Below are 24,255 nucleotides of genomic sequence, written 5' to 3' on the forward strand. Positions count from 1 at the left end.
GTTTTACTAAAAAGCAGTAAGTGAAAATTGCTACTACAGGAACCTTCTAAAACCACTTAACACATACAAAAGTCCATTAATATGCCCACCCTCTTTCTTAAATGTCTGCAAGTCACATGCTCAACTTACATATTTGCAAGAGACACTCTACTGCTTTCTTTTCCACTTTTAAATTCTATCAGAAACATACAGCTTGGTCACAATTAGCCAAGTCTCTTCACTATCTTTAGAAGACAGAATTAAACTGACAAGACACTTGATTTTTACTTTTAAAAGCAAACCTAGCATTTAGGTAGTTTTTTTAGATTGCTAGAATTAACTTTATATAATTACATACAGGTACTCAAGCTTGTCACGATACCACTAGGACCTGTAGCATTAAGTAGTACTATTCTTTGCTGTAACTTCAGCTCATTTATTACCTGTTCAGTTATTCTTGTAACCATTTTATCCTTGGGTTTTCTGCCCRAATTACTTGCTCACTATCTAATACACAGGCATATAAAATTGAAAAATAGTAATTTTATTATCATAGGCCAGAAGTCAGTTATTGACCTTAAGAAAGCTTCTTTGCCAGCTTTCATATAAAACATACCCTTAAAATCTGTAGGTGCTTTGTTGCTAATCTGGTGGTCTACCTACAAAAGAAAACAAATTTTAAAATRCATCATTGACAGTACAAGTTATTTTTAACAGCTCTGCTGTATTACTATATGTGAAACTACCATGGTTGCAATATGCCAGTGGAAAGATCCTGGCTACAAAAACCGTATCTAATTCAATGCACCCGYACAGTGCTATTGACAGGGCTGTTCTTTCCTCAATACTCACCCCTGCCACTTCCCTTCCATCAGTATAGAGCAGTTCATATCACTGACTAGGAAGCAGTCTAACCACAGAAAACTAGAGAGATGGGAGCCCACACAGCAACAGGATGATTCAACAGGATAATTTGCAGGAGTCCAGTTGAAGCTTACACATTAGTCTTAACCTAGTAAATCCAGGGAGCTCTGAGTTTTTTTATTATTGGTATTTTGCTAATATTGGATTTCATGCTTTCACAGCCTACTAGGCCAACTCTCAGAAACAGAAGTAAATGTGGAATCCTCATTCACTTAAACTGAAATGAGCAACTTAYTGCTTCATGCTATATGCTTGAAGTAAATTATATAATTGAAATAAAGTCTAGGTTTTACTAAGAGAAAGACACTTTTCTTCCGCTGAACTATTAAATAAAAGTAAACCGAATACCTATAGCTAGAGCTTAGGAGCTTCATACACACACAATCCCTTCCCAGCCTTAGTTTTGGTTAGTTAGGTTTTTTCAGACACAGAACTGCAAGCAGAAGTGCCTAAAGTACGGAAATCTATTTATTAAAATAAGTATGCTTAAGAGAAATAACATGAAATAAAAAACAGGTGTGCTTTGGTTCAGGTATTTAAATGTTTTGTCAAGAGCATATTTCACATAAAGCTGGGATTCCATAAAGTGCACCTGAAATACTTACATAATCAAAATTTGAGGTATTAGGCTTTATATATACAAAACGCACCTAAACCACTGCTGCAGTAGATGCAAACTTTGCCAGCAAATTTACAAGCTTACATGTTCTTCTTATAAACAGCTTTAGAAACTAGAGAGGACATATATGYGTGTTCAAATACACATGAAAGGTTTTTCTGAAATCCTTTCTGAAGGCTGACAGAGCTAGATTTAACTTAGTCCTGTGCTTCTGAAGTGAAGTCGCAGAATTTTGCTGCCACCTACCTTCCACACTAGAGCCCAGTTAACTAATGGATAAAAATCGAGGTAACAGATAACTGACTTTCCTTTCAACAATAGCTATTGCAACCTAGCATATCATAAGGGAAATAATTAATTCTTTTTGTTAAAAACAAAAAAAGCAGCAAAGTAATACCCTTCTAGTTTCAAATCCTAGCACATGATCAATTGTATTTTACATTATTAAACTCATTTCAGAATTAGAAGAAACCAAGAAAAAAGGTATCGTTATACAAAATACAAATCCCCCATAACTATAATTGACCTAAACAGCTTTAGAAATTAAGTCAATTCCTAAAACTGGAAWGTATTTCTGGACCGCTCAACAGTGAGCTGTAAGAAATAAGTCCAGCAAAAACACATCTTTAATTCAAACCTTTAAGTCCACTAGCTTTATAATTCTGTTGCTTGAAACATATTTTTGCTTCCTTTAAGGATATTTGTCCAACTGAAAGAGGGCAGCAATCTCAGCAGTATTAACTTATTTCAAGTATYCTRAAAGACAGTGCAGCMGCTTGGAAAAAAACAAATACAGACCTCTGCTCTGTTAAGGCAGGATCCATCTTTATTACACACTCCAGTATTTATGTTGCTTCTRTGTGAAAGTTTTAGGGAAAGTGTTGGGAAAGCACAGCAGGAGAGATAAAACAGCCATATCAGACCAAGCATCTGCAGAGCAGGCATTCCTGCCCTGTAGCTGGTCATTAACACAAACATCACCTCCCCGTGTTCTGGGTGGTAGAAGAAAACATTCACACATGAGTCTTTATGGCTGGAGTCAATCCTTTAGGATGACCTTTGCCAACAGAACAGAGAGCTCTTATCAAGGTCAGCTGCTTCTACATAGAGCTGTCCTCAAGGTCAGGATGTGGCTGCAGCTGGCCCGCGCTTCTACGAACACTACATTCTTTAAAGCATCAGACCTATTAGCATCCCCACAAATAGAGAGGGGGCTATTTACATTCATTTCTTATTTAGGCACTAGTAATCCCACAGGATAAATTATCAGGTGCCCAAGCTACAGTAAAAAMAAAMCAAAACAAAACAAACCTTAGAGTTTACACACCCATGAAGTATTCAGCCACAAGACAAAAATCCCCAGAAAGTTTCATCAGCTCTATTGCTCACTTTATTGCTAATCTGAACAGCTGGCAGACAGCAAACAGACACATCCATGGTTAAAAAGTCTCTTCCCACTGATAAATGAAGGACATGGAGCTATGTAAAAATGCATGCACTCATTAACATATAAAGAAGTGCTCCTCTACCTCTTTTATTAGACGAAGTAGTGAATTTTTAATAGCAGCTTCTTCTCTCACTTGGTTTTCAGWCAGCTTTATATAATCTCTACACCGATAGGGTTTAAGATCCATTGCTGTGTACAGTTTTCCTTGAATACTTTTAAACAACATATCCATTGTCCTTGGCAGAATACCAACATCATCTTCTGTCCCTGAAAGAACGTACAAAATRAAGTTTATTCCCCTGAATAAACATACAAAATTATTACAAGGTAAACAGATAAATGAGGACAGAAAACTAATAGAAATCTCAAGGCATAGATGAAGAGTTTGGAGACAACTTAAAAAAACCTCCACTGTTTTATGTTGTATTTCCAAAGTGACAGAAATATAATTATAGAGAGCTCTGAAAAGTATTTGGCTTTCAGGAACAGTTCATGCTCTATATCAATAATCGGTATAACATAAAACAAAAAGCACTATTTTACATAAGCTTAGCCTTAAGGGAAAACAAAAAACTCCCACAACCAWCAGACATTAGTTAAAGATTTGCAATTTTTAAATAGTATTTCATAGGCTGCCTTCCCTCTCTTAAGGAAGTAATCTTGAAATAAATCTCGACTGATCTCTCAGCCGCAGTCTTGTACTAATTCCATGGAATCCCCAAAAAAATTTCTAGAAACCTTGGGAAGGCTCACTCCCTTCCCTGYCCCAGACTCTTTTCTCAGAATATATATACTCCTTTTGTACCTAAAAAACACAGGCAAATAAAAGCCTCAGTGCACACCTGATGTTTCTGAATCCAAATACAAGTTCAATAGGAATTCACTTACTTTTGATCTCTAAACCAGAGAAAAGGGAAGAGTGGAAGTGGAACTACTGCCCTATCTGAGTCTGGTAATTTCTCCTGCTTTTRAGACAGATGGACATTTAATAGTCATAGCACTAGCTGTGTCACCTAAAGTCACTATAGTATACAGTATTTGGTTGGCACTCAAACCCCAAGATAGAAGCCAAATACCATAGTAAGTTAAAGTATTCTTGCATTACATTTGTTTCTCTTCATCTCCTAATTTTTTTTGTGTTTATTACAATGCCAGTTGTAATTCAACCTAACACAAAGTAGCAGTCACTGGTGAACAAGGAACAGCCCTCAAATTCTGCTTCATCCTTCACTTAGGTCCTTCACCATTGACTGAATACAGGCTCCCATGTAATGTTAAAGTGCAATAACAAGTGCAATAACAGAAGAAGAAATCACAGCACCCAGTAGGCAATATTCTGCCCTGCCAATTTTTAAAGTACTAAAAACATAATACTATGAAAAAGTTTCTAGTCAAAAAGATGTCAACCAAAGATTCTTCAAACTCCACATAATATACCCCAAAGTAGTCAAGCTCTGGGGACTSTACACTTCAGGAATTACTGAGTTTTTATCATTTACCTTTACTTAATAGGACAGAAAAGAGTATCACATTATTACTCCAGAGAAACGATAACTGAAAGTACTSTCAGTAGTCTTTAATCATAATCCACCTAACAGAAGGTTACTTAGAAAAATAATTTCACTTCAATAAAGATCAGTTTCATGCGATACACAACTCCTTATCCCTCTACTATTTCTTTGTATAAAATCAGTGATATAGAATCCAGATCTGCCATTTCATTWTAGGAGAAATTGTTTCCATGTGAATCAGATCACTTCATTTGTTACAACACTTTGAAAAATAACTGAAGGAGGACATCTTCTGACCAGAAAGGATATGGAGCTTTAGCAGAAGAGAAACAGTGCACAGGGAGACATGGCTTCTTAGGATATTATTAAGCTCAGGAACCCAAGACAAGATAGAAATACATGAAAATAATTAAATAGGTTTCAAAACATTTGTTCTCTGCCTATGATAACTGAAACACTCAATTTTTTTTTGTATACATAGGTTGCATAGAACCTTTCTAATAATAATAATAATAATAATAATCATAAAGCTCAAGAAAACGCTAATCTGGGGTAGAGTGACTCATATTTTTCAAATTCTGTTATATAGAACATGTACTTTTTCCAACTCCCCCTAATCCCTGGCATACCACATACTTGGAGAAAAATAGAAGGATCACACRCCTAGTTGAAATTATAGTGTCTTACAAACTCATATGACCACGTGCTTATGTTAACTCTGTAGTTACTCTGTTGGCACTCAAACTTGTTATGGAAGGAAACTTTTACAGAYTTTAATATTAAAGSAAGCAAACGYAAAGAGACTACAGTTTAAAAGAAGSAAGAAATTTTGTTTCTGATAGAAGTAATCCTTACTTTAAAACAAGAAGCAACAAGGAAGAAGTGCTTTCAAGAAGAATTAATTTCTATTTATACCTTGGAAAGTGTACGTTTTCCCAGCATTCGTAACACCATATGTAAAAACAAGACGATTATATCCATCTAGGAAATCTTGCACTGGTTGCTTCATGGTACCYTCAAAGAATTCTTCTTGGGTTGTTTCAGGTCCAAACACCTGAGTATTACCGAGAAATATTTATTCTTTGAGCAATTATTAGAGACTTTTAAAGAATCTTTTAAATTCTGTTTGTTTATAATCTTAAAGATTATTAAGTTTAAAAAATCTAGTTTGCTTAGTATTAAATAATAYAAGTTCAAACAACCTGTACCATAAATAAATTAAAAACTTTTAAAGACAACTAATTTACTTGAGAAAAAGTGAACTTCTGTAACATCTGTCCCGCAGTCTTTTCACTTAGTCGACTCAAATAGTGTTGGGGGGGCTTCAGTACAATATTTGTTGAGTCTTCAAGTGAAACACAGTCCTATTAAAAGGAAACAAGCAACACRGGCATGAAGAGACAACAAAGAGCTCCACTTACAGGGAAAACAAACAAAAAGCCCCACAGAATAAAATTTAAGCAATTTGAAACTAAATAAATGTCACACCTGTGATCCATTTTCTCTTTCCAATGCTGTAAATGGCCTGATACGGAGGCAAACTTGTATGTGTCCCTTAGACTCCAAAMTGCTCCTCTTAAAAAAAAAAATTGAAACAGTTAGAAATTTGGTTCTTTTCTTGATAACTGGCATGTTAAAGCAATTTTATTTCATCAGGCTGTTTTGAACAGACTGCTTTGATAACATGAGAATCAAAACTCATTCACTATGCCAGTTTTCACAAGTRCTTAGATCCCTGCACAAGTCTGCTGTACTAAGGTAATCTTGCAGCACATATATGTAAACATTGCATTCAGGCCAATGAAAACATTCCATGAACTGGCAGTGCTCCTCATTCACAAAATCTGATGTACCCTAATGGGCATCTATGCAGTGCCACACAACTTAGTCTAAATCCTAGGCATCTCTTTCAAACTAAAAAGAAACAAAGAAGCTTTTCATCTGAGTATTCTTATCTATGAAAGGACTATGTTTGTGTTTTAAAAATTAAGTATTCAAACAGTAAAGTTTTCTTTACCTGGCTCGTGTCTGAGCTTGAATCGACCAAAGAAAATTCAGAGGAGAGATCTGCTTTAATATCTTCCACGCTTACTGGTCCTGCTCTTGGAGATGGCTCAATGCTTGCAATATAGGATGGTCTGTAAAATTTCTCATTATCCAAAGTCGGTTCCATTCTGCAAGATAAAATAAAACTATTTTGTGCCCTCTGATCATATAGAACTTCTGAAGTCCCTTAGAAGATGAGTCAATCTGAAACTGATAACTGCAATTTCTTTAAGAAGAAAGATTTCTTCAGCCTATTCATAATTTACACAGCAAGTTTCTGATGGCTGGGGAGGGGGTCTGCAGGGGGGGTTTGCATCAGGAATCAAGAGCAGTCACTCTTCTTTAAATGGAAAGGAAATATTTACTAGAGAAAGGTCTTCTATCTCAAACTTGCTAAATCTCATGTTTGACAAGAAAGATAAAACCCTAATTCCAGATGAACTTCATCATCCTATTAGTGTCCATTTAGGATGTCACAGTTACCTCTGTAGGACCCAATAAATACTTGGTGTCATGAAGATAACACAAAGTAGCTTAATACAAGAACACAGTTCAGAGACATTCCAAAGACTAGTAGATAATTTTWAACTATTAGGGGGACGCTAATAAATCAGAAAACCTCATATCAGAGTACAAGTTAAAGTATTGCTTTTTAGTAATTTTACAACTCAGCAATTAATTTATTAATCCATAGTTGACTTACTTTTGTGCATTTAAGAATCTGAGCAGTGAAACAAATTAGCTAAAGAGGGTTCATGAGTCRATATAAGCAACTGGGAACAAACATCGCTCCAAGGGCAAAACAAGCTCAACTTGAAGTTACCAAGTGAATTCATTACTGACAGATAGAGGAAGACAAAGAGAAGTAAAACAACCCCCTAAAGACACCTCTTCTTCCCCCAACCCCTCCCTCCTTCCCACCAACATATACCACATGACTTCCTAAACTTTGAAGCTTTGGACACAACAATTCAATGGTCTTTTAGTGCTACACTGCCATGTCTAGGCTACAGCAAAGCCCAGTACTAAATACTAATCGAGAATATGCAGTGTTCACTAAAGCAATGGACAGAGTAGGACTGGTTCAAAACCCTTTAGCTCAGAAAGAGTGTTGGTTTCCTGMCTGTAATGCAGTCCCATTTTAACGTATCCCACCATGAACTTGAGATGTGTCTGTGTTCCAGTGCCAAAATACTTAAGAGCTCAGTCTTCCTACCTAGGCTGTGAAAAAAGCCACTCACAACTTTAAGCAGTTACACAAATGCCATCAGACTGCAAATGAGATACTCTGTTTCTTCTAATCTAGTGGGGTTTTTTTTTGGTCAGGCATCTGTATGAAAACCAGGAAAAACTTTGAAATATCATCATGGYTTGAACAAATACTGACCTGTGAATAAACTACAGTTGGAAAAAAACACACTTGTGCTTTCACAATCTGAGTATGTTATTCACCAGCTACACAAACCCACACTGCAAAACTCTTTATCAGTGCCTTACAGGAAACATATTTGTTAGCCAGCTGACATTTTAGTTGCTATAAATCTAAGCTTAAAGTGTGATTTATCAAGRTCATGCTCTCATTCTGTATCTTTTTTCTTAAAAAGCAAAAGACAAATATTAAGCTGTGAATACAAAGCCCGAACTAAAAGTATTTGCACAGCTCAGTGGTCAGCGAGGTTCAAGCCCATAGAGAATGCAAAGCCCAAGGTGCAGACATTCCTTGCTGCTTATCTGCCTCCACGTTGAGTCACACAGCTCCGGAAATATCCATGTATTCTGGTGGGAACACCTATATCGCCTGACTACAGGCACTAAAAGGCACTCGTGCCTGGGATGTGTTATTATAATTAGCATAGCAATAGAATTTGGAGCTACTGACACTAAAAGAAGGGAAGCCCCAGCAGCACACACATCAAAACACGGTCACAGCACACACAAGGCCTGTGGTGCTGCCAGGCACTAGAASAAAAGGTAGAAAGAGCTCCAAACCACACACTAAGACTAACAGCTTACATAAAAGCTAAAGCATTAGCCCTTATACCTAAAAGAAAACAAACYAAAACAATCAAAACCCAACTTTCCCGGCTGCAGATATCAGCCTTTCACTTCCAGGCTTTGTGCTATTTGCCTGTTCCTACGAGACACAACCGCCGCGGCTTTGGCAGCAGCACAGTCCCGAGCCAGGAATCCCCCAGGCCTCCTAGGCCCCACCAAAACTGCTCACCTCCCACAACCCCTCCCGCCTAACCGCGATGGCAGCGGGGTGAACCAGGGGCAGCGGCCTCCGTGCCGCCACCACAGACACCACCCGCGCTGCTTCCCGGTGCCTGTGACCTCCGCGACACAGCCACCGCTCTGCCAGCAAAGGCCCGGTGCCCCCACACGGCCCGGCCCGGCCCGGCCCCGCTCACCCGCCAGCGCCAGCACCAGCCCCAGCACCAGCCCCGGCCGCTCCAGAGCTTGTGCCCCGCTCCGGCCGCGGCTTCTTTTCGAATCGGCCCAATGGCAGCGCACGGTGCCGCGCGGCCGCCTGGGAGAGCCGCACCCCTGCGGCGCAGGGCTCCACGGGAAATGTAGTCCCGCTGGGGCGGTGCCGCCTGCCCCGGTTCGGCCCCCGGGCGGCGGCCGTGCCCCGCTGGGTCASAGCGCCCGGGGCGGTTTGCAGAGGCCGCGGTGCTGCCAGCGCCGCTCCCGGAGTGACGGCAGGAGCTCGGCTGCCGCGGGACGGCGCCCTGGCCCCGCCGGGCCTGCCCTCACCTGCCTGCAGCGCCCGGGGTTCGCCTCCTTCAGGTAAGCAGAAGGATGAGTGTGAGTTGGAGCTCGTGGGAGCTCTGGGTGATTATAGGCCTTTTGCTGTCTGTTTATAAACGGGATAGTCACTGTTTGCAGGTGGTGAGAGGGAAGAGGCCAGGTGACCTGCTCCAAGCCTTTCACCAGAGCAGGAATCAGCTGAATTGGGAAACTCCCGTTTTAAGATCAGGATGTGCTTGTGCCTTACCCTGGATTCCAGTCCTGACAAATGACAGCTTTGAAAAATAGTTTGGTACCTTTGTTTGAAGTCTTCCCCAGGTAGAAATTAYTGTTGGGTGCCMGGTTTGCWTGATKGGCATCTAATTTCTTGMTCARCAATGAGAGAAATCCTTTGGCTWTATTTTCAAAACAATGTCATAATGMTAATCAGATTATCAGTTTCTGGAATGTCAGGGTATGAAAATRTATGGGATTTGGTAACAAAAATCCCCATGAGTTTCTCTTTAGAATCAGATGGAATTTCTTTGAACCTTAATAAGGAATGTCTGYCAGTTTTAAATTCAAATAAAAAGACAAGAACTTGAAAGTAGTCAGTATCTGCCAAAWCCAAACATTTGTTTTTCATTTGAAGAAAAGAATGCCAGTGAAAGCAAGGAAAGGAATAATTCTATGCAAATCTTGTTCTAGCTGCTTTGATGAGGTTGTCTTTAACATTAAATCCTAAACGAGGCTCTGTGTCATATCAATAAAAGAGATACACTTGCTTTCAGTTTGGATGTAGGCCAGGTTGCAAGAGTTGGTCTGTTTTTAACCAACATTGCAGAAAATGATGCAATGTTGAATTTGAAATTGTTTGCTAGCAAAACTGACACATTCTTGGTCATTCTCTAAGGCTTTGGTTAACCTTTACAAAATTACCTTTGTTTCTATCCTAAACAGAATTCAAACTACTGAACTTACCTGATGCCAAACCACCTTTTTCATACCAGGAGGAGACTAAGAATGACTCTCAAACTAAGGGAAAAATTAGCTCCTGGGAGAAAACTTGAAAGTAGTTGTCTTCTATTTGTTGGAAAGGAAAACTGAAGATCTTGGAATATTTTGAAAGGTATATTCCTAAAAAGCTTGGCATCTATGTCCTGCAGAAAATCATTCTTGCTAAGTTATAGCATAACAAAGCTCATGGTAGTGGCAATATTTTGATTTTATGTGAATATTACGCTTCTGAAACTGTGATAATGCACATGCTGCATAAATTAAATTAGTGTCTCAAAGGACTCCCATCGGGATACTGAAAGGGCAGACTGAACCACAATCTGATATGTATTCCTAGCCTCATGCAAACCATGATAAAGAAGGTCAGCATGACCAATCCAGCCTGCTTTGGAGTGGGAGATGATGAAACTCCATCCATGTAAAACAGTTTTATGGCTTTCTACCAATATATTCTTAAAATGGTTTGTGCAAGGAGACCAGTTGCAGCAAAAATATCTGCTGCTAAAACAGCATTCAGGAATTCATTCACCCCTGAAATTGGATCGTTTCTTTTCAAATTCTCTGTAACTTGTGTAGCACAACAAGTTTTCCACAAGAKGAAAAGATTTTTTATAAAGGAATTGTTAGAACTGTTACTGTTACCCTTRGAAACTTATGTTCCTTGTGTGTGAGACAGGATTCAAATTTGTGGATWGTCTACTCATGGGAGTGAGGAGATGATGCCCTATGAGACAGCATATCTCAGYTTGCTTTTACATTGCTGTCAGAAGTAAGTAGAGACACAGTCAACAYTGCCCAGCATCCTTCAGCACATCTGAGTAGCAGCAAAACCAGAACTGGCTTCAGTTTCTTTGTACTCAACTCACCTTCCCCAGGGAATTAACYAAGTACTTGAGTTTTCTCTCTTCACCCTTGATTCTGCTGTGCTTCCCCAAGCCCTGACAGCACTCCTTCCATCCTGGATGCAGGCCAAGTCCTTCTGCAGGGGTCATTTGGAGCTGACTGGCAAGAGCACTTGTGTTCCTTGTCACAGAGATGTCTTGGAGGAAAACGTTGCATTGTGTAATCCTCCTGGTGGTCTGCCAGTTTGTGGGGCATTTGTGTTGTCCCAGCTAGACAGTTGTGGGTCACAACCCTGTGGGTTGTGGTCATGCTGAATCCTGTAAATGGGGCATTTTTTAGTTACTGCTAATCACATAATTGGAAATCATGGCATAGAATCCATGAGCGGGAAGACTGATGGCTGATACTGAATAGTTACAGCATTATCTGTCCTCCTAGTCAGCATTGCACTGATACCTCAGGACATGCTCTTAGGAATGGCTCTACACATGGAATAATAAATTGAATACTGCACTTAGAGTAAGTCAGGCTGTGCTTTGGCACTGTTTTCCCATAGAGTAGATCTTGCATCCTAGTTTTCCTGTGGATTTCAAGTTCTGAAATACTTTTGTCGTAAAAATGGAGTAGTATTGTTGGTACAGAAGATACAGTCCAGAAACACTAACTACTTCAGGAGGTTTTTTTGTATGCTGCTTATATTTCATGAAGGATATTTGAACTGTGCATCCAATTTTGTTTGGTTCCTTGAAATGCTTCCTGCTTTTTTTTAATCTTTCTTGTTTCCAAAGCTGTGCCTAAGTTCTGCAAAGATTTGCATAATGCCTTTTTAGCACCAGGTCTGAGCCTAAGTCTGTTGCTGCTTTTTTGTATACACAATGTTAACTATTTTCTTTGCAAACAGTGTGCTAGCTCCAGCTTAAGGGCTGGAGATGCATTCCAAATCTTATTAGTAAAACTTTATTTCTCCCCATGTGTTATTGATTCTTTTTCAATCATCTGCTGAGCTGTATAAATACCAACAAGGGTAACCATGATTTGAAGGTAAAATCTCAGGCTTGGCTTTCCCTAAAATGAAACACATGTTTGAGTTTTATTTCAGTTGAGGTTTCAGAAATTTTATTTCAGTTCCAAGCTGCTTGTGGAAATACTTCATGGTGTGAGAAATTCAGGCTTTAATCCTTAGTATTACTTTTTAAAGAATATTGTTAGGGTTTTTTTTTGTAGTGTTATCTAAAATGCAGGCTCTAAGTAGCTGTCTAATGGTCCCAGAACCCTCAGAATGGAACCCCCAGAAAATTTTACCAAAGACATTCTGGTAAAAGTTACAATTCTCAATTGTTGCTCTGTCATCTTACTAGAAACATAAGATTAATAAATTGGAACATGAAGTCAATACATACCTAGAGTTACACWATTCTATGAAATAGGGAAACTGGCCAAGATACATCTAAATATAGAACTAATTTACATCTTTTAGGTGAAGATGATGAAAGATTTCCAGTAAAGGTGTGTATGTGTGTGTACACGTATGGAAGTTCTCTGTAGAAGCCAGGGCTGGACAATTCTGTATCTCAGAAACATAAGRTGCCTCAAAAAGATGTGGATCAAGAGCAAGAAGGTTACTGCTCAAATAACATGGGCTAAATCCAAGGAGCAGCCTATGTTATAGTATAGTGTTACTCATCTTTCTGGCTCTGACACCCAAGACAGAGTTTCTTTTATTCTTGCCAAATGTCAACCATCTGTTTTGACCTCGGGTACTAGTGCCATTCTTTCTCATTATATACCTTTCCTTGGAATGTCATCCTGGCTTGGGGCACTTAGGGCTTCTGCTCTAACTCATGAAGATGTCATTGGAGTGGGCTAGTCACAGCACTGACCTTCAGATGTTTTAACTTGGGCTTCTGTGGTGAGAAACACTCAGAATGGATTCAGGCCTAAGTTCAATTCTCTTTCTGGAAGTGCACTTACACTGCATGGTACAGCTAAGCTATACAATTCTAACCCAAATTTTCCTCTGGAGGAAACTTGCTTTCTTCACTAGCCTCTTAGTTTAGATACCAAAATTAATGTCTAGTTTCGGGTAATGTGATTATCCTACAGTGTGATAAAAGGGCAAGGAATGAACATTGAGAAAACAAATTTTGTAACCAGTGGCATACCTTTAAAGGACTAGAAAATAATGATTCTTTGGCAAAACAAATGGCCAGGGCTTAGGTTTAAAYGAACAGAAGGCGCAGAGCTTGGTACAAGCTAGATCTGCCCTGCATAGAACAGAATCAGGCTCCTGAATAGAAGAGCCTGTATTTGTGCCATGCAATTGAACTACCGTGCTTCTTGCAGTCCTTGAAGAGAAACATAATCYCTTTCACTCAAAATGGACCAGCAGATGAAAGGCTATGGAAACTCGTGAAGTCTCAGTTGCTTCTCAAAGTGTGGATTGATGAGTGGCTAACTTTAATTTTGACCCAGTCTTGTGCCATTATTTTCAGCCAAATCAAGTAGATCTGTGTGGCCAGAGAGATGCTGGGGCAGTAGCAGAGCAGGCATGAATACTTGCAGGACAGGAGGGCAGGGCTGCTTCTCTTCTGTTAGGCAGTCTTAGATTGGCTAAATTGTAAAGTTGCAATCTTTGAAAAATTAGATTGGCTAAATTGTAAAGTTGAATCTTTGGCAGTTCTTCTGAGCAAGGACTCAGCTGGTTGCCTGGATTGCAGCCTTGGGCATATCCAGACTTGCAGAGTCAGAGAGTATTTCCAAACATCTCCTTCTCAATTTGATGCTGCCCTGCCTGATGTTGTCACAACATGCTGCAGCCAAGGATAAGCAGAGTTTTGACACTTAGTCAAACTTTGAAAAAGTTTGTGAAACTTTGCTCACAGTGAAACTTTGAGCACMGCTCAAAGTGAAACTTTGCTCACAGCTGAAATAAGAAGAAACTGAAAGGCTGAGTGTTACCAAGTGCTGTCTGATCTGACCCTCAGTCCTCAGAATAAACCTGTTCCGCAAAAACTAAGATGCAAAGGGTGAAATTTCATTGTTGCTAAATAGCTTTGTGCATCTGAATTTTCCTGTCTTTTTAAAACAAATTATAAGATCTGACTGCAGTTTCAGTCAGGTGTTTTTACATAGTGTTGCCAAGTACTGCCTCACTTCATTGTATGTGTGGATGCACTGAAGAGCATACACACATGTAGAAATAACTGTGAGATCCTTGTGGGTTAATGGCATTATAAAAAGATAATTATTAAAAGAATTAATCCAGATATTCTATATAAAGCACATTTTGACATTGTAAAAAGAGCCAAAACATTTAACAGTTGGGGGAAGAGAGAAGTCCTTTTTATTTTAAAGGATAATATTAGTGTAAAGTTAGAAATGAGTCATTCTCTTAACTRATTTCTAACCTGGTGACTCATGCTCTTGGCAAACCAATTATCCACGGCAACTGACTCAGAAATAGATGCTATAGTTTTATGGCTATTGCTGTTACAACTAAACATGAGGCTTGATTTTGGGTATAACAAATGTAGCTATACCCTGCAAATTATGCTACAGTGCTGCTTGAGGGCATATTATGCATTCAGATTTCTTTAATCTGATGTGTTTTTTTCTTTTTCAGGTAGGATGGTGTCTCTAGCTTCTGGGTGACTAAAGCAGCCATGGCTACTGCAAACCTCAGGAGTGTACTTGGACAAGGAAAATCTAATGTGGTATGTATTTCTTYCCATCCAGGAATGGTGATTTATTACAGCCTTGTCATTGGAACATTTCTCTGATTAAACTTTTCACCTCAGATTCTTAATAAATTGTTTGATGTATATTATTGAGAATATTGATATGGGGGTGGTGGGGAGATTCATGCCATGTTTGCTTGGGATGGATATAGTACGAGGCTCTCACTGTTTTGTTTCTTTTTCTTTCCATGCCCTACTTGCTCCTCCTTGGCAGCAGTCTGTAAAGAACTGTCACAATGCAGGTCTGATCTGATGAAACCACAACTAATGCTGATGCCTGCCCATGATGGGACTATAAACTTGGGGTTTCTGGCCTTTGATTAGGCAAGTCTGTTGCTCATCTTCCCCTTTCACCCACCTCGGTTCCCTTTGTTTCTGTTCTTCCTCTGAATTAGTAACTCATATTGAAGTTCAGTGCCACTGGTTCCTGGGAACCCAGTTCCATTTGGATATACATACACTCTAAAGATGTCACATTACCTCCAAGGTGGGTGTTCATCATGCAATGAAAATAGGAAACTATTTTGTTTTAATAGTTCTGAAAGATTATCAGCTGAAGYAATGAAAAGTCTGGCATATTTTAGTGAAACGCTCATGTTTCTCAACTATGACTTTAAATTGAGAGTTTATAATAACATTAGAAATTAATCATAATTATTGCAGATACCTACACAGCCTTATTCTTGGAMAGTAGGCTATTTGCTAGTACAGCTGAAATGATTCCTATAGTGAGACAGGAGAATGTCTTAAGAAAGCTGCACTGAATAGTAGTTTCTATTCTTTTAATTTTGTTCAGTTGTAAGTATAGCAGACAACAGATGAAATCACTATTGACGTAGAGAATAACACAAATCATGTCAAACAAGGACTTCAAACCCCGTGGTTTGAGGTCAGTTACCTGTGTGCCTGGAACTTTGATCACACTGSTAATGGCCAGTGACATAACTTGTGTGGATGTACATGCAAAGATAAATAGGCAGCTTTTCATTGAATTTTACAAGCAGAACTAGGAAATGTCAGTGGAGTGAAAATGTGTGKTTCTAATCTGCTCAAGGAATTTCAGCAAAGGAAGCTAATACTGATCAATTAATTTGCTGAAACTGCAAGCAAGGGGTTTTGTTTGTTTGTTATWTAAACTTAAATGGATCCCATTTCCAATAAGCAGCATGAAGGAGGAGACTTTCCACAGCACTGCCATTCCAAATGGAAGACAGCGTGTTCTCTGCCTGAAGAAATGTAAGTTTGTCTGCTAATCAGCCTGCCTAAAGCACTGCTAGATTAATAGGCAGCTGTCCTGAAAATACAGCTTCTGGAGAACTGAAGCTTTTTCTTTTCTTTTTTTTAAAGAAAAGTAAGATATTCTAATGTTTTTTGAACATAATTCTTTCAGATTTCCACTTCAGCACTGACCTTGCTTGGTCAAAGTAGTTATAAATCTGAGAATGACTCTGGAATTCTKCTACTACATTTTTCAGTTGAGGGACATGGGCATTTAAATTTCTTGTATGGGCCAAACTGATCCAAGTGTAGATTTAGTTTTGAAAGTGAGGTCTGTCTGCAAGTCCTTTCTCAGCTCTCTTGCTACCTTTTGTTTTAGCATTGTTCCTTTTCTTTCTTTAAATGGAAGGTGAGAAGAACAGTTATTCGCAGTTCGYAAAAGGTTTGGAGATCTGTGTGCACAGCCACTACATAGATGCAAATTATTTCAATTCAGAGCTATGTTTTGTCTTACTCCTTTTTCCTTATGTCAGTCTGTGCTGTGACTGAAGTCAATCTGCTTACAATCAGATCTAAACTTGGTTGCTGATTAGGGGTGGTGACTTTTGGGATTTTTGTTTTAATCACAGATTTTCTAGTTCACTGTAATTAGGGTTCTAGTCCAGGAAAGATAATTTTTTTCCCTTAATGTTTTCATTAACTGCTTTCCTTTGATATTCCTGTGAAAACATTTATGGTGAGTCCATCACCAGTGCTCTTTGCATTTGTTTTAAAGTGTGGGAMTGAACCTCCTCTAAAAATGACTTTKTCTATGTATGTCTGTRTATGTTCTGGGAGGATCTAAGGTCTGCAAACTGTCCGTGATAAGSAGATCATAAATCAGACAACTTTTTTTGGTTTAGGATTTTAGGTCATGTGTATCGATTTCAGCTTGTATCAGATTGCAGTTGTGCCTGTGAATGAAGACTAATGTCATATTTGTGGGCATTATGTTATTTGCAGTCCAYGACCTCTGATGCCTCCTAACCACTGCATCAGTAATTTTCTTATACCTTTACCTCATGGCGTATGTGTACCTTCCATTTTGATTTCTGTGCTTGTTTTCTATCTTTTTATTTTCCTTTCTTTTTTTGTTGTCTGTATGTATGGGTTTTTTGGGGTTTTGGGTTTTTTGGGGTTTTGGGTTTTTTTTGTTTGTTTGTTTTGTTTTTTTTGTTTGGTTTCCCCTTTCCTGCTAAGATGAAATGGAATGAAGATAAGATACGTCTCCTCTGGTATACTAATTAAATCTTATAAATGAAAAAACAAATTAATTSGTGCTTACTACTTTTAGAGCAGTCAGGGAAAAAGTATGAAGGATAGATGTCTTTGCTTTATCAGTTCTGTTTTCAGGGGATATAGAAAGGTTTTATAAACTGAAAAAGTATCTTTGTCTCCTGCTTTACAGGAGACACACAATGCTTTTGCTTTCTCATTCCATATGTGAGATCAGAGGCATCAAAAGAAACTGTAGTTTCTTTAGCTGACTTTCATGTCAAAATTAACAATAAATACAATAAATTTGGTTAGCAGTGTTCATGAGATCAAGCAGTCTGATTTATCATTTTGGGTTGAAAAGAACAGTGCATATATATAATCAGARTGTTAAATGTGAGTGTCAAAGTAATGTTCCAGGGTGTTACAACATATGTTACAAGATACAAAATCTTTTGTGCTCCGTGGTACTGGCATATATTTTTCTTAAACACTTCCCTGTTAATAATTGATTCTGAGAACTTGTTTTGATCACTCATATGGTATCTTTGAGTCTTAATTTCCCATTAGACCAAGTGTGTGTTTGTATTAGATATGTTTTATTACAAAAAAACAAATATTTTAGTGACACTATGATTCCTTCAATGAAGTACAAGTTGCTGCCTATGCAGGACAGATCCTGAAAATTGCTTTCTATTGTAAGGGATTCTTTCACAGTGTATCTAATGAAAAGACAAAAGTCTGTGATTGTAGTTCTGGTTTTCTTCCTTTGTGTGTACATCATTTCTATTGAMCTTGTGCAAACCTGAAAGCTCTAAATTGCCTTCTTGAACAAAACAAAATGCACAGCAGAGAACACATTTACATTGAAAAGTCACTAGTACCAGAAATATTCAGAAGATATAACTAGGGCAAACCCACCCAATGCTAGTATAAGGTTGTCTCCCTTCTTTGTTACCAGGTAGTTGGAGCATTTAGGGACAAATATGTCATTTGTAGCATAGCTCCTTCCTGCACAAAACTCTCATTCTTTGCAAACAGGGATTAAAAAGGTATTTTTAAAAGATTATCTTTTGTGTATTATTGTCTGTGGTTTCACCTTAATCTCACAAGGACATCCTAAATGTTTTTTCAGCCTAAACAAATCTTTGCTTTATCTGTCTGAAARCACATATTGTGCTAAAGTTTTAACCCCAGATGAATTGTGGTGTTTGGACTTAACCCTGTGTGTAAATGCTTATTTAGACATACATTTCCTTGCTTCTGAGAAATACTAAAAGTGTGGTGTGTTCCCATTTTACATTAATTCCCRTCTCTGGACTAGTTTAAAAGAAGGAAAATTAAATCTCTGTGTCCTTTCTAGGCTCTGTTGGACACTGTGTGTTCCCTCCTGAGTTAGAGGAGTAAGCCAGTTTTGTCTGCGTTGGAGGTATGTGTGTGCAGCTAGAATAGTTTAAAGAGATGCCTTTTTTATCTCCTCCATACAAAGGCATAGGAAGTCAGGTTCCCTGGTGTTACCTGATTCATTATCATTAATATCCATGGAAATTTCATGGCAGCATTTAAGCTCTTGGAGTACAGACCAACACAAGTAAAAAATCTCAGTGCGGCTGACTGTTGATAGGAGAACCAGTTTCTCCTCTTTAGATGTGGCAGTGCTGAATAAGGAAGAGGGACTCTTTTGTACTTGTTAGCCATTCTTTCTTTCAAAGTGCTTGTTTCGAAACTGTCACCTGCTGATTGCATTGTAAAGGATCACATAAAAATGCTGAGTTGGAAAGAAAGGGAAGACATTCAGCTGAGCAAAACCAGTATGTATACATACATGAGGATAATTGTCGGGGGGAGCAGTCAGGAGCAAAGGCCATTGTTTTCTCTACCAAGTGCTCTGCCACTTGTTGCAATAATTTTTTTTTATGATGATGAACAGTATTTCTCAATCAGTGGGTTGTGAACTTGCATGTTTTCCAATTACATTTTGTATATTTAAGTTTGATAGTTAAAGATAAGCAGCAGTACACTGAGCCAAATACTTGAGTACAAGATAGATTTGATGGGGGCAAAGGAGAGTGCATTTGAAATGAGTTTTTTAGCTTTTTTACAGTTTGAATCTGTTGCCTGTTTGTTTTCTTTTTAAAATTTTCTCTGCAAAATTGAAACTGGCATGGAAAAAAAAGATTATTTGCCTCCTACTTTATCTTCACTGGTACTCATAAGAAATAATCAAAAACCCTAAATGCTACTAATTTGGGGAGTTTTCTTTGAAATGTTTGAACTTTTTTTTCACTTAAATTTTTTGTTTCCTATAAAAGAAGAGGGCCAAGAACTCTGCACGATCAGTAAAATTGGGGAGAGTAAGTGTAAATTAAGTTATAATTGTCTAGTTGGACAAAGAAACAGAGGTATTGGCAGGGAAGGCTTTAGAGAGGTTATCACTGCTTTGTGACTGCTGCACACTTTTTTTCAGTTGGGATGAAAGACAGCAACCACAATCCCTAATCTCATCTGGGAACAGCCAGAGGATAACTGTAGGAACCACTTGCACCTCTGCAAAGTCTGGTGACAGGAATGGCCAAGATGGTAAGACCAGATTTACACCTATGTACTCTTCTATTATTTCCTAGGCTTTGCTGTTGTTATTAGATGTTTAAGTCAAGTCTATTACTTAGGCAGATAGTGACTGGACAAGGGGGAACAGTTTTAAACTAAGGGAGGAGAGATTTAGATGTTGTTAGGAAGAAATTCTATACTCAGAGAATAGTGGGGTACTGGAACAGGTTGCTGACAGAAGTTGTGGATGCCCCATTCCTGAGAGTGTTCAAGGCCAGATGGGATGGAGCTCTGAACAACCTGATCTGGTGGGTGGCATCCCTGTACRTGGCAGGGAGATTGGAACTAGATGGTATTTAAGGTCCCTTCCACCCCAAACCATTCTGTATCCTAATCCAGACAGCATTCCAGGTAGCATTCATGCTGCCTTGCCTGGCCACTGAGCTTGGCGCTTGGGCCAGGAGATCTATCTATGCCCTATTTGTCATCAACAAAGAGAAAGAACATTCCTCCTAAGGGCTGTTCAGGCTGCCAAAGCAAAGTTCCTGCTTAGACAGAGTGCCTTTTTCCATATTTCTGTCCCTTGATGAAAGTGAGGGGGAGATGAGCTTCAACTTTCCTTCATAACATCAACAGGTTTCCTTTGAGTGCCACAGAAGGCATAACTGAAAGAAGCCTGCACCAGTAGGTGGGTGAAAAGAGAAGGAACTGATGGTCTCAATAGAATCTTTCTTGGCCTCAATCTGACAAAGTCTTAGGCACATGAATAAATGTATGTCATTCATTTCCCCGTCATCTGCAATCAGTTTCCCTGCTCAGATGCATTAGTATTTGGGGGAAGCAGAATTCTCATGTTATGTAGCTGTTTTGATAGTAAGACTAGCTTTCCTGTGATCACATCAATAATTCTAGAGGTCTTGGGGTCCATTTTTAAATACTCTGACAGTGTGCTTTCCAGATAAGAATTTTACACAGTTTTAGAGCTGTTTTGTCCATTTGATTTACACATCTGTCACTTGTCATWATATAGTTATGTTTGACTGTTGATCCTCCAGCCCTGCAATTTATGAGAAAAAGAACTTGACAAAAAAGCATGTGTCTACCAAAGGCCCTGCATACACCAAAACAGTATGGGACTTTTTCCAGTTCTGAAGAGAACTGGAAGACTCCTARACATGGCACTTTCTATTTGATATGTGCAATATATGAATATACCTAAAACAAATCAACAATTTTTTATGAGCAATGCTCTTAATTTATTCTGTGTTACTGCATTTGCTTTATTTTCAAAGAGGAAAAATTGAGTAAGTTCTGTCCTGCCTTACAGAAACAGGATAAATATGGAAATAATTTGAATAGAAACATAGACAGGAATGGCAGTGCCAGCAACCCCTTGAACAAAAATCCTCAGGCAGCTATACCAGAGTCTGTTTCTTTACACTCTTTGCATTGCATAAAAGTCTGTGTAGTTTGAGAAGATAATGTACACGTGTCTCATTACCACTTCTCTCCAAAATATGACCAAAGCTTTATAGCTGTTGGCTTTGAATTARAATAACACCACTGGTGCTCTGTAAGAATTTTTGTTGTTGTTTTTGGGTAGCAGATTTACATGTGGACTGCAGCTGTTTGATACTTGTTTTAGCTTAGCTTTAGACCACGAATAGAATGGAATGAGGGAGGAAGAGCTAACCCTCAGAGGTGCCTAAAAATTTCAAGCCAGGTTGCCTGATGATAATGTACCTGAACTAGTGCAGTATTTTGGTTGGGTTGTTTTTTTTTTTTTTTAATTCCACTGGTTTTGAAACTAATGCCTGGAGCATAGCACTTCTGATCCATAGTGTAGTATCCTAACTGCAACAGAGTCAGTAGTTTGTTGAAACTAACTCAGAAAGTTAGAGAATTACAGCCTTGCTCTCTCTGTTTATAAACAAATATAAGAGGCAATAGAAAGCTGAGTGTCTGAAGCACAGGCAGGTATGGAATAATCCATGAAGTGTTTGTTTTCCAAATGTGCAATATGCAGTGAGTCAGTATAGCAGACTTATTCAGTGATTTAAGTGCATTCGTTTCCTGGATTGTTCAGCATACAATACATTTGTAGTCCTTTCYCCACCAGATTGCTGGTTTACAGTGAGATATATAGAAAATATTTTAAAATCAACTAGTAGCTTCTACCTGCTCCAGTTCAAGAAKAAAGATGAAAATACTGAGTAAATGTTAGTTTTGAAGGAACTGGAATCATCTTTGGTTTTGTTTGTCAGTATTGTGCCTAGATTCTGTTTRGATTGTTGTCTTACAAGTTGCACTGAAAACTGAACTGGCAAACGGGGTTTCTTTAGAAAGTTAARGTAAAATTAAGAGGAAAAATTTGCTTTAGTGCCACCAAGGTGTTAGAAACTTAATTTGTAATATGTGCCATGACTTCACTGACAGATTTTATATGTTCCAGTCCACTTCTATCTGTGGCATAATTGTGCAAAATTAACAGCAAAATATTAGGGAAATATTTAATTAGAAATAAAAGATTGAAAGGAATTTCCAAAATTCTCCTTTCTTCAGGTCTGGATCGGCTCTACCTAAACTATTCCTCACAAATATTTAACTTTTCCTAAAAACTTGCCAGCAATGAACAGTTGAGTCTTCTGGTTCAGTCCAGTGCTTGTCTAACTTCAGGCTATGAAACTTATGCCTCCTGTATAAAAGTAAATTTCCCTTCCTGCAGTTACCACTTGTGAATTTTCTTACTTCTCAGCAACTGCGTCATATTTCCTTTGCTGCTACCTGTTCCAGATGTGAATACCCCTTCAAATCTTTTATTTCATAGACTAAAACTTGATGTTTTCATTTAATCCTTTTAGGTATTCCAAGCTTTTTAGAAGCATAAAATTGAACAGTACTTGAGTACGGTATTCCATTGAGTCAGTGGAAGGACTGTTCTTCTAYCATAAGTAAAATTTAATATGCAATTAACGTGCTGTTGCTTTTGTTGGAATAAGGTAAAAGGTTGCCACCTTTCAATTGCGATACAGTGACTGCTACTGTGTCTGCTCCCAGCAAATGGAGAGAAAAACAGGCTTTATCTGCTGTTCCATATCGGGCTGGCTGTATGTGCAGTCACTTTCTGTGTGAGGGATGCGAAGGGACAAATATTACCAGATGGGGACAGTAGCAGCAAGGATTCCTCATGCCCTGAGAGGTTGTACTTGACAAGTTCATAAACTGTAACCAGCCTAGATCTGCCATCTAATGTCATGAAAGTCTGTACCAGTCCASGCAGCAGCCTTCTGCTTTGTAGTTTAAACATAATCAGATAAATTAGGGACTTCTCAAAGAATTTCATGGCTTTGGAAGCACTAAAGTTCCATATAGCAGTAAATATGTTTAGCCTGTCTTCCTTCTTGCCCTCTTCAGGGCAATTGCTTTTGGCTGGCAATTAAAAGAAGTGCTTATGCATTAGGATATGAAGAAAACTAAGTTTTTTAATCATGTTCAGAATATTACTTGCAGGCTTTTAGGAAGCAAATTTTACTTAGTTCTCACCCAACTTGGTGTGAATTTTTTTCTGTTGCTTGCTCCCAGTTACTTAAACATAATGTTCTGGTCCCAGCCAAGAAGTGGAGACAATGTCACATTACCTCTCATGATGACATTTCTTAAGGCAGTGTCCCTTGCTGGAGGCAGCTGTAATAGTTCTTCATTCTTCATATGTGTTCTACAGTGGAGGGCCCACGACCTGTACTAATTCTAGGTGTAAGGAGGAGCCTTTATGAGACCTGTTTTTACTTTAAGGACAACCATCCATGCAGTGACTGGCAGTTTGTTGAGAGAAATGACCTTCATGTGCAGAGCAAGATTCAATTAGTGTTCCTTTTCAAGTATACACGACACCGCAGCATAGTTCACCCAATTTTACTTTATCTCCACTTGGTATTTGATATATTTCATTCAGAAAATGTGTTTTTACACTTAGATGTCTCAGCGGTCAGAGAATAAATCACAGCCACAAGATTATTAGTGCTGTGCAGGGAAAGCCAAGCTACTAAAAAGGCATGAGGTCAAACACATTCAAGGTCAYACCAGTCCCTCTAAGCTGTTGAGTGGCAGGTGACAGTGTAGGCAAAAACTTGAACGTTCCTGCCGATGCATGAATAACTTTGTGTGCGGTACGAGGCGTTCCTCGGAACACACATACCGAGGCCTCCGAGACACAGACACCTGAGTCACATGAGCGTGCGTCAGGGCACGCCGAAGCGAGAGCGACASGGCGGCCGGTGCCAGCGGCAGGCTGCCCGGTGCGCAGCAGCGAGCAGGGTCGCGGGAGCCAGGCCCACCGCAGCCGTACCGGGGCATCTGGCGGGTGCCGTGCCCCGCCGGCCC

At 38.9% G+C, this 24,255-nt stretch overlaps 2 protein-coding genes across 5 annotated transcripts in view; one reads left to right on the plus strand and one right to left on the minus strand.

The window, feature by feature from the left end:
• Positions 1 to 8,828, minus strand: part of KIF20B (kinesin family member 20B) — a 28,795-nt gene extending 19,967 nt beyond the window's left edge. Inside the window, exons 1-7 of the mRNA XM_057370946.1 lie at positions 8,751 to 8,828; positions 6,498 to 6,654; positions 5,969 to 6,055; positions 5,728 to 5,844; positions 5,396 to 5,534; positions 3,052 to 3,236; positions 596 to 638 (exon numbers count right to left, since the gene is read on the minus strand). Coding sequence (XP_057226929.1) covers positions 596 to 638; positions 3,052 to 3,236; positions 5,396 to 5,534; positions 5,728 to 5,844; positions 5,969 to 6,055; positions 6,498 to 6,653 — 727 coding nt within the window. The 5' untranslated portion in view covers position 6,654; positions 8,751 to 8,828. The remainder of the gene's footprint in view (positions 1 to 595; positions 639 to 3,051; positions 3,237 to 5,395; positions 5,535 to 5,727; positions 5,845 to 5,968; positions 6,056 to 6,497; positions 6,655 to 8,750) is intronic.
• Positions 8,829 to 9,237: 409 nt separating this feature from the next.
• PANK1 (pantothenate kinase 1) overlaps positions 9,238 to 24,255 on the plus strand; it is a 41,053-nt gene continuing 26,035 nt past the window's right edge. The window contains exons 1-5 of one of the 4 annotated variants that reach the window (XM_057370947.1): positions 9,238 to 9,316; positions 10,217 to 10,385; positions 14,739 to 14,829; positions 16,019 to 16,089; positions 19,793 to 19,905. In XM_057370947.1, coding sequence (XP_057226930.1) covers positions 14,779 to 14,829; positions 16,019 to 16,089; positions 19,793 to 19,905 — 235 coding nt within the window. In that variant the 5' untranslated portion in view covers positions 9,238 to 9,316; positions 10,217 to 10,385; positions 14,739 to 14,778. Of the gene's footprint in view, positions 9,317 to 10,216; positions 10,386 to 14,738; positions 14,830 to 15,067; positions 15,178 to 16,018; positions 16,090 to 18,688; positions 18,755 to 19,792; positions 19,906 to 24,255 lie in introns of those variants that run through there. The other 3 variants (XM_057370949.1, XM_057370952.1, XM_057370948.1) reach the window with 3 other exon arrangements.

Source organism: Malurus melanocephalus, unplaced genomic scaffold (assembly GCF_030028575.1).
Source record: "Malurus melanocephalus ecotype Western Australia unplaced genomic scaffold, MMel_1.1 scaffold_137, whole genome shotgun sequence".
Classification (NCBI taxonomy): Eukaryota; Metazoa; Chordata; class Aves; order Passeriformes; family Maluridae; genus Malurus; species Malurus melanocephalus.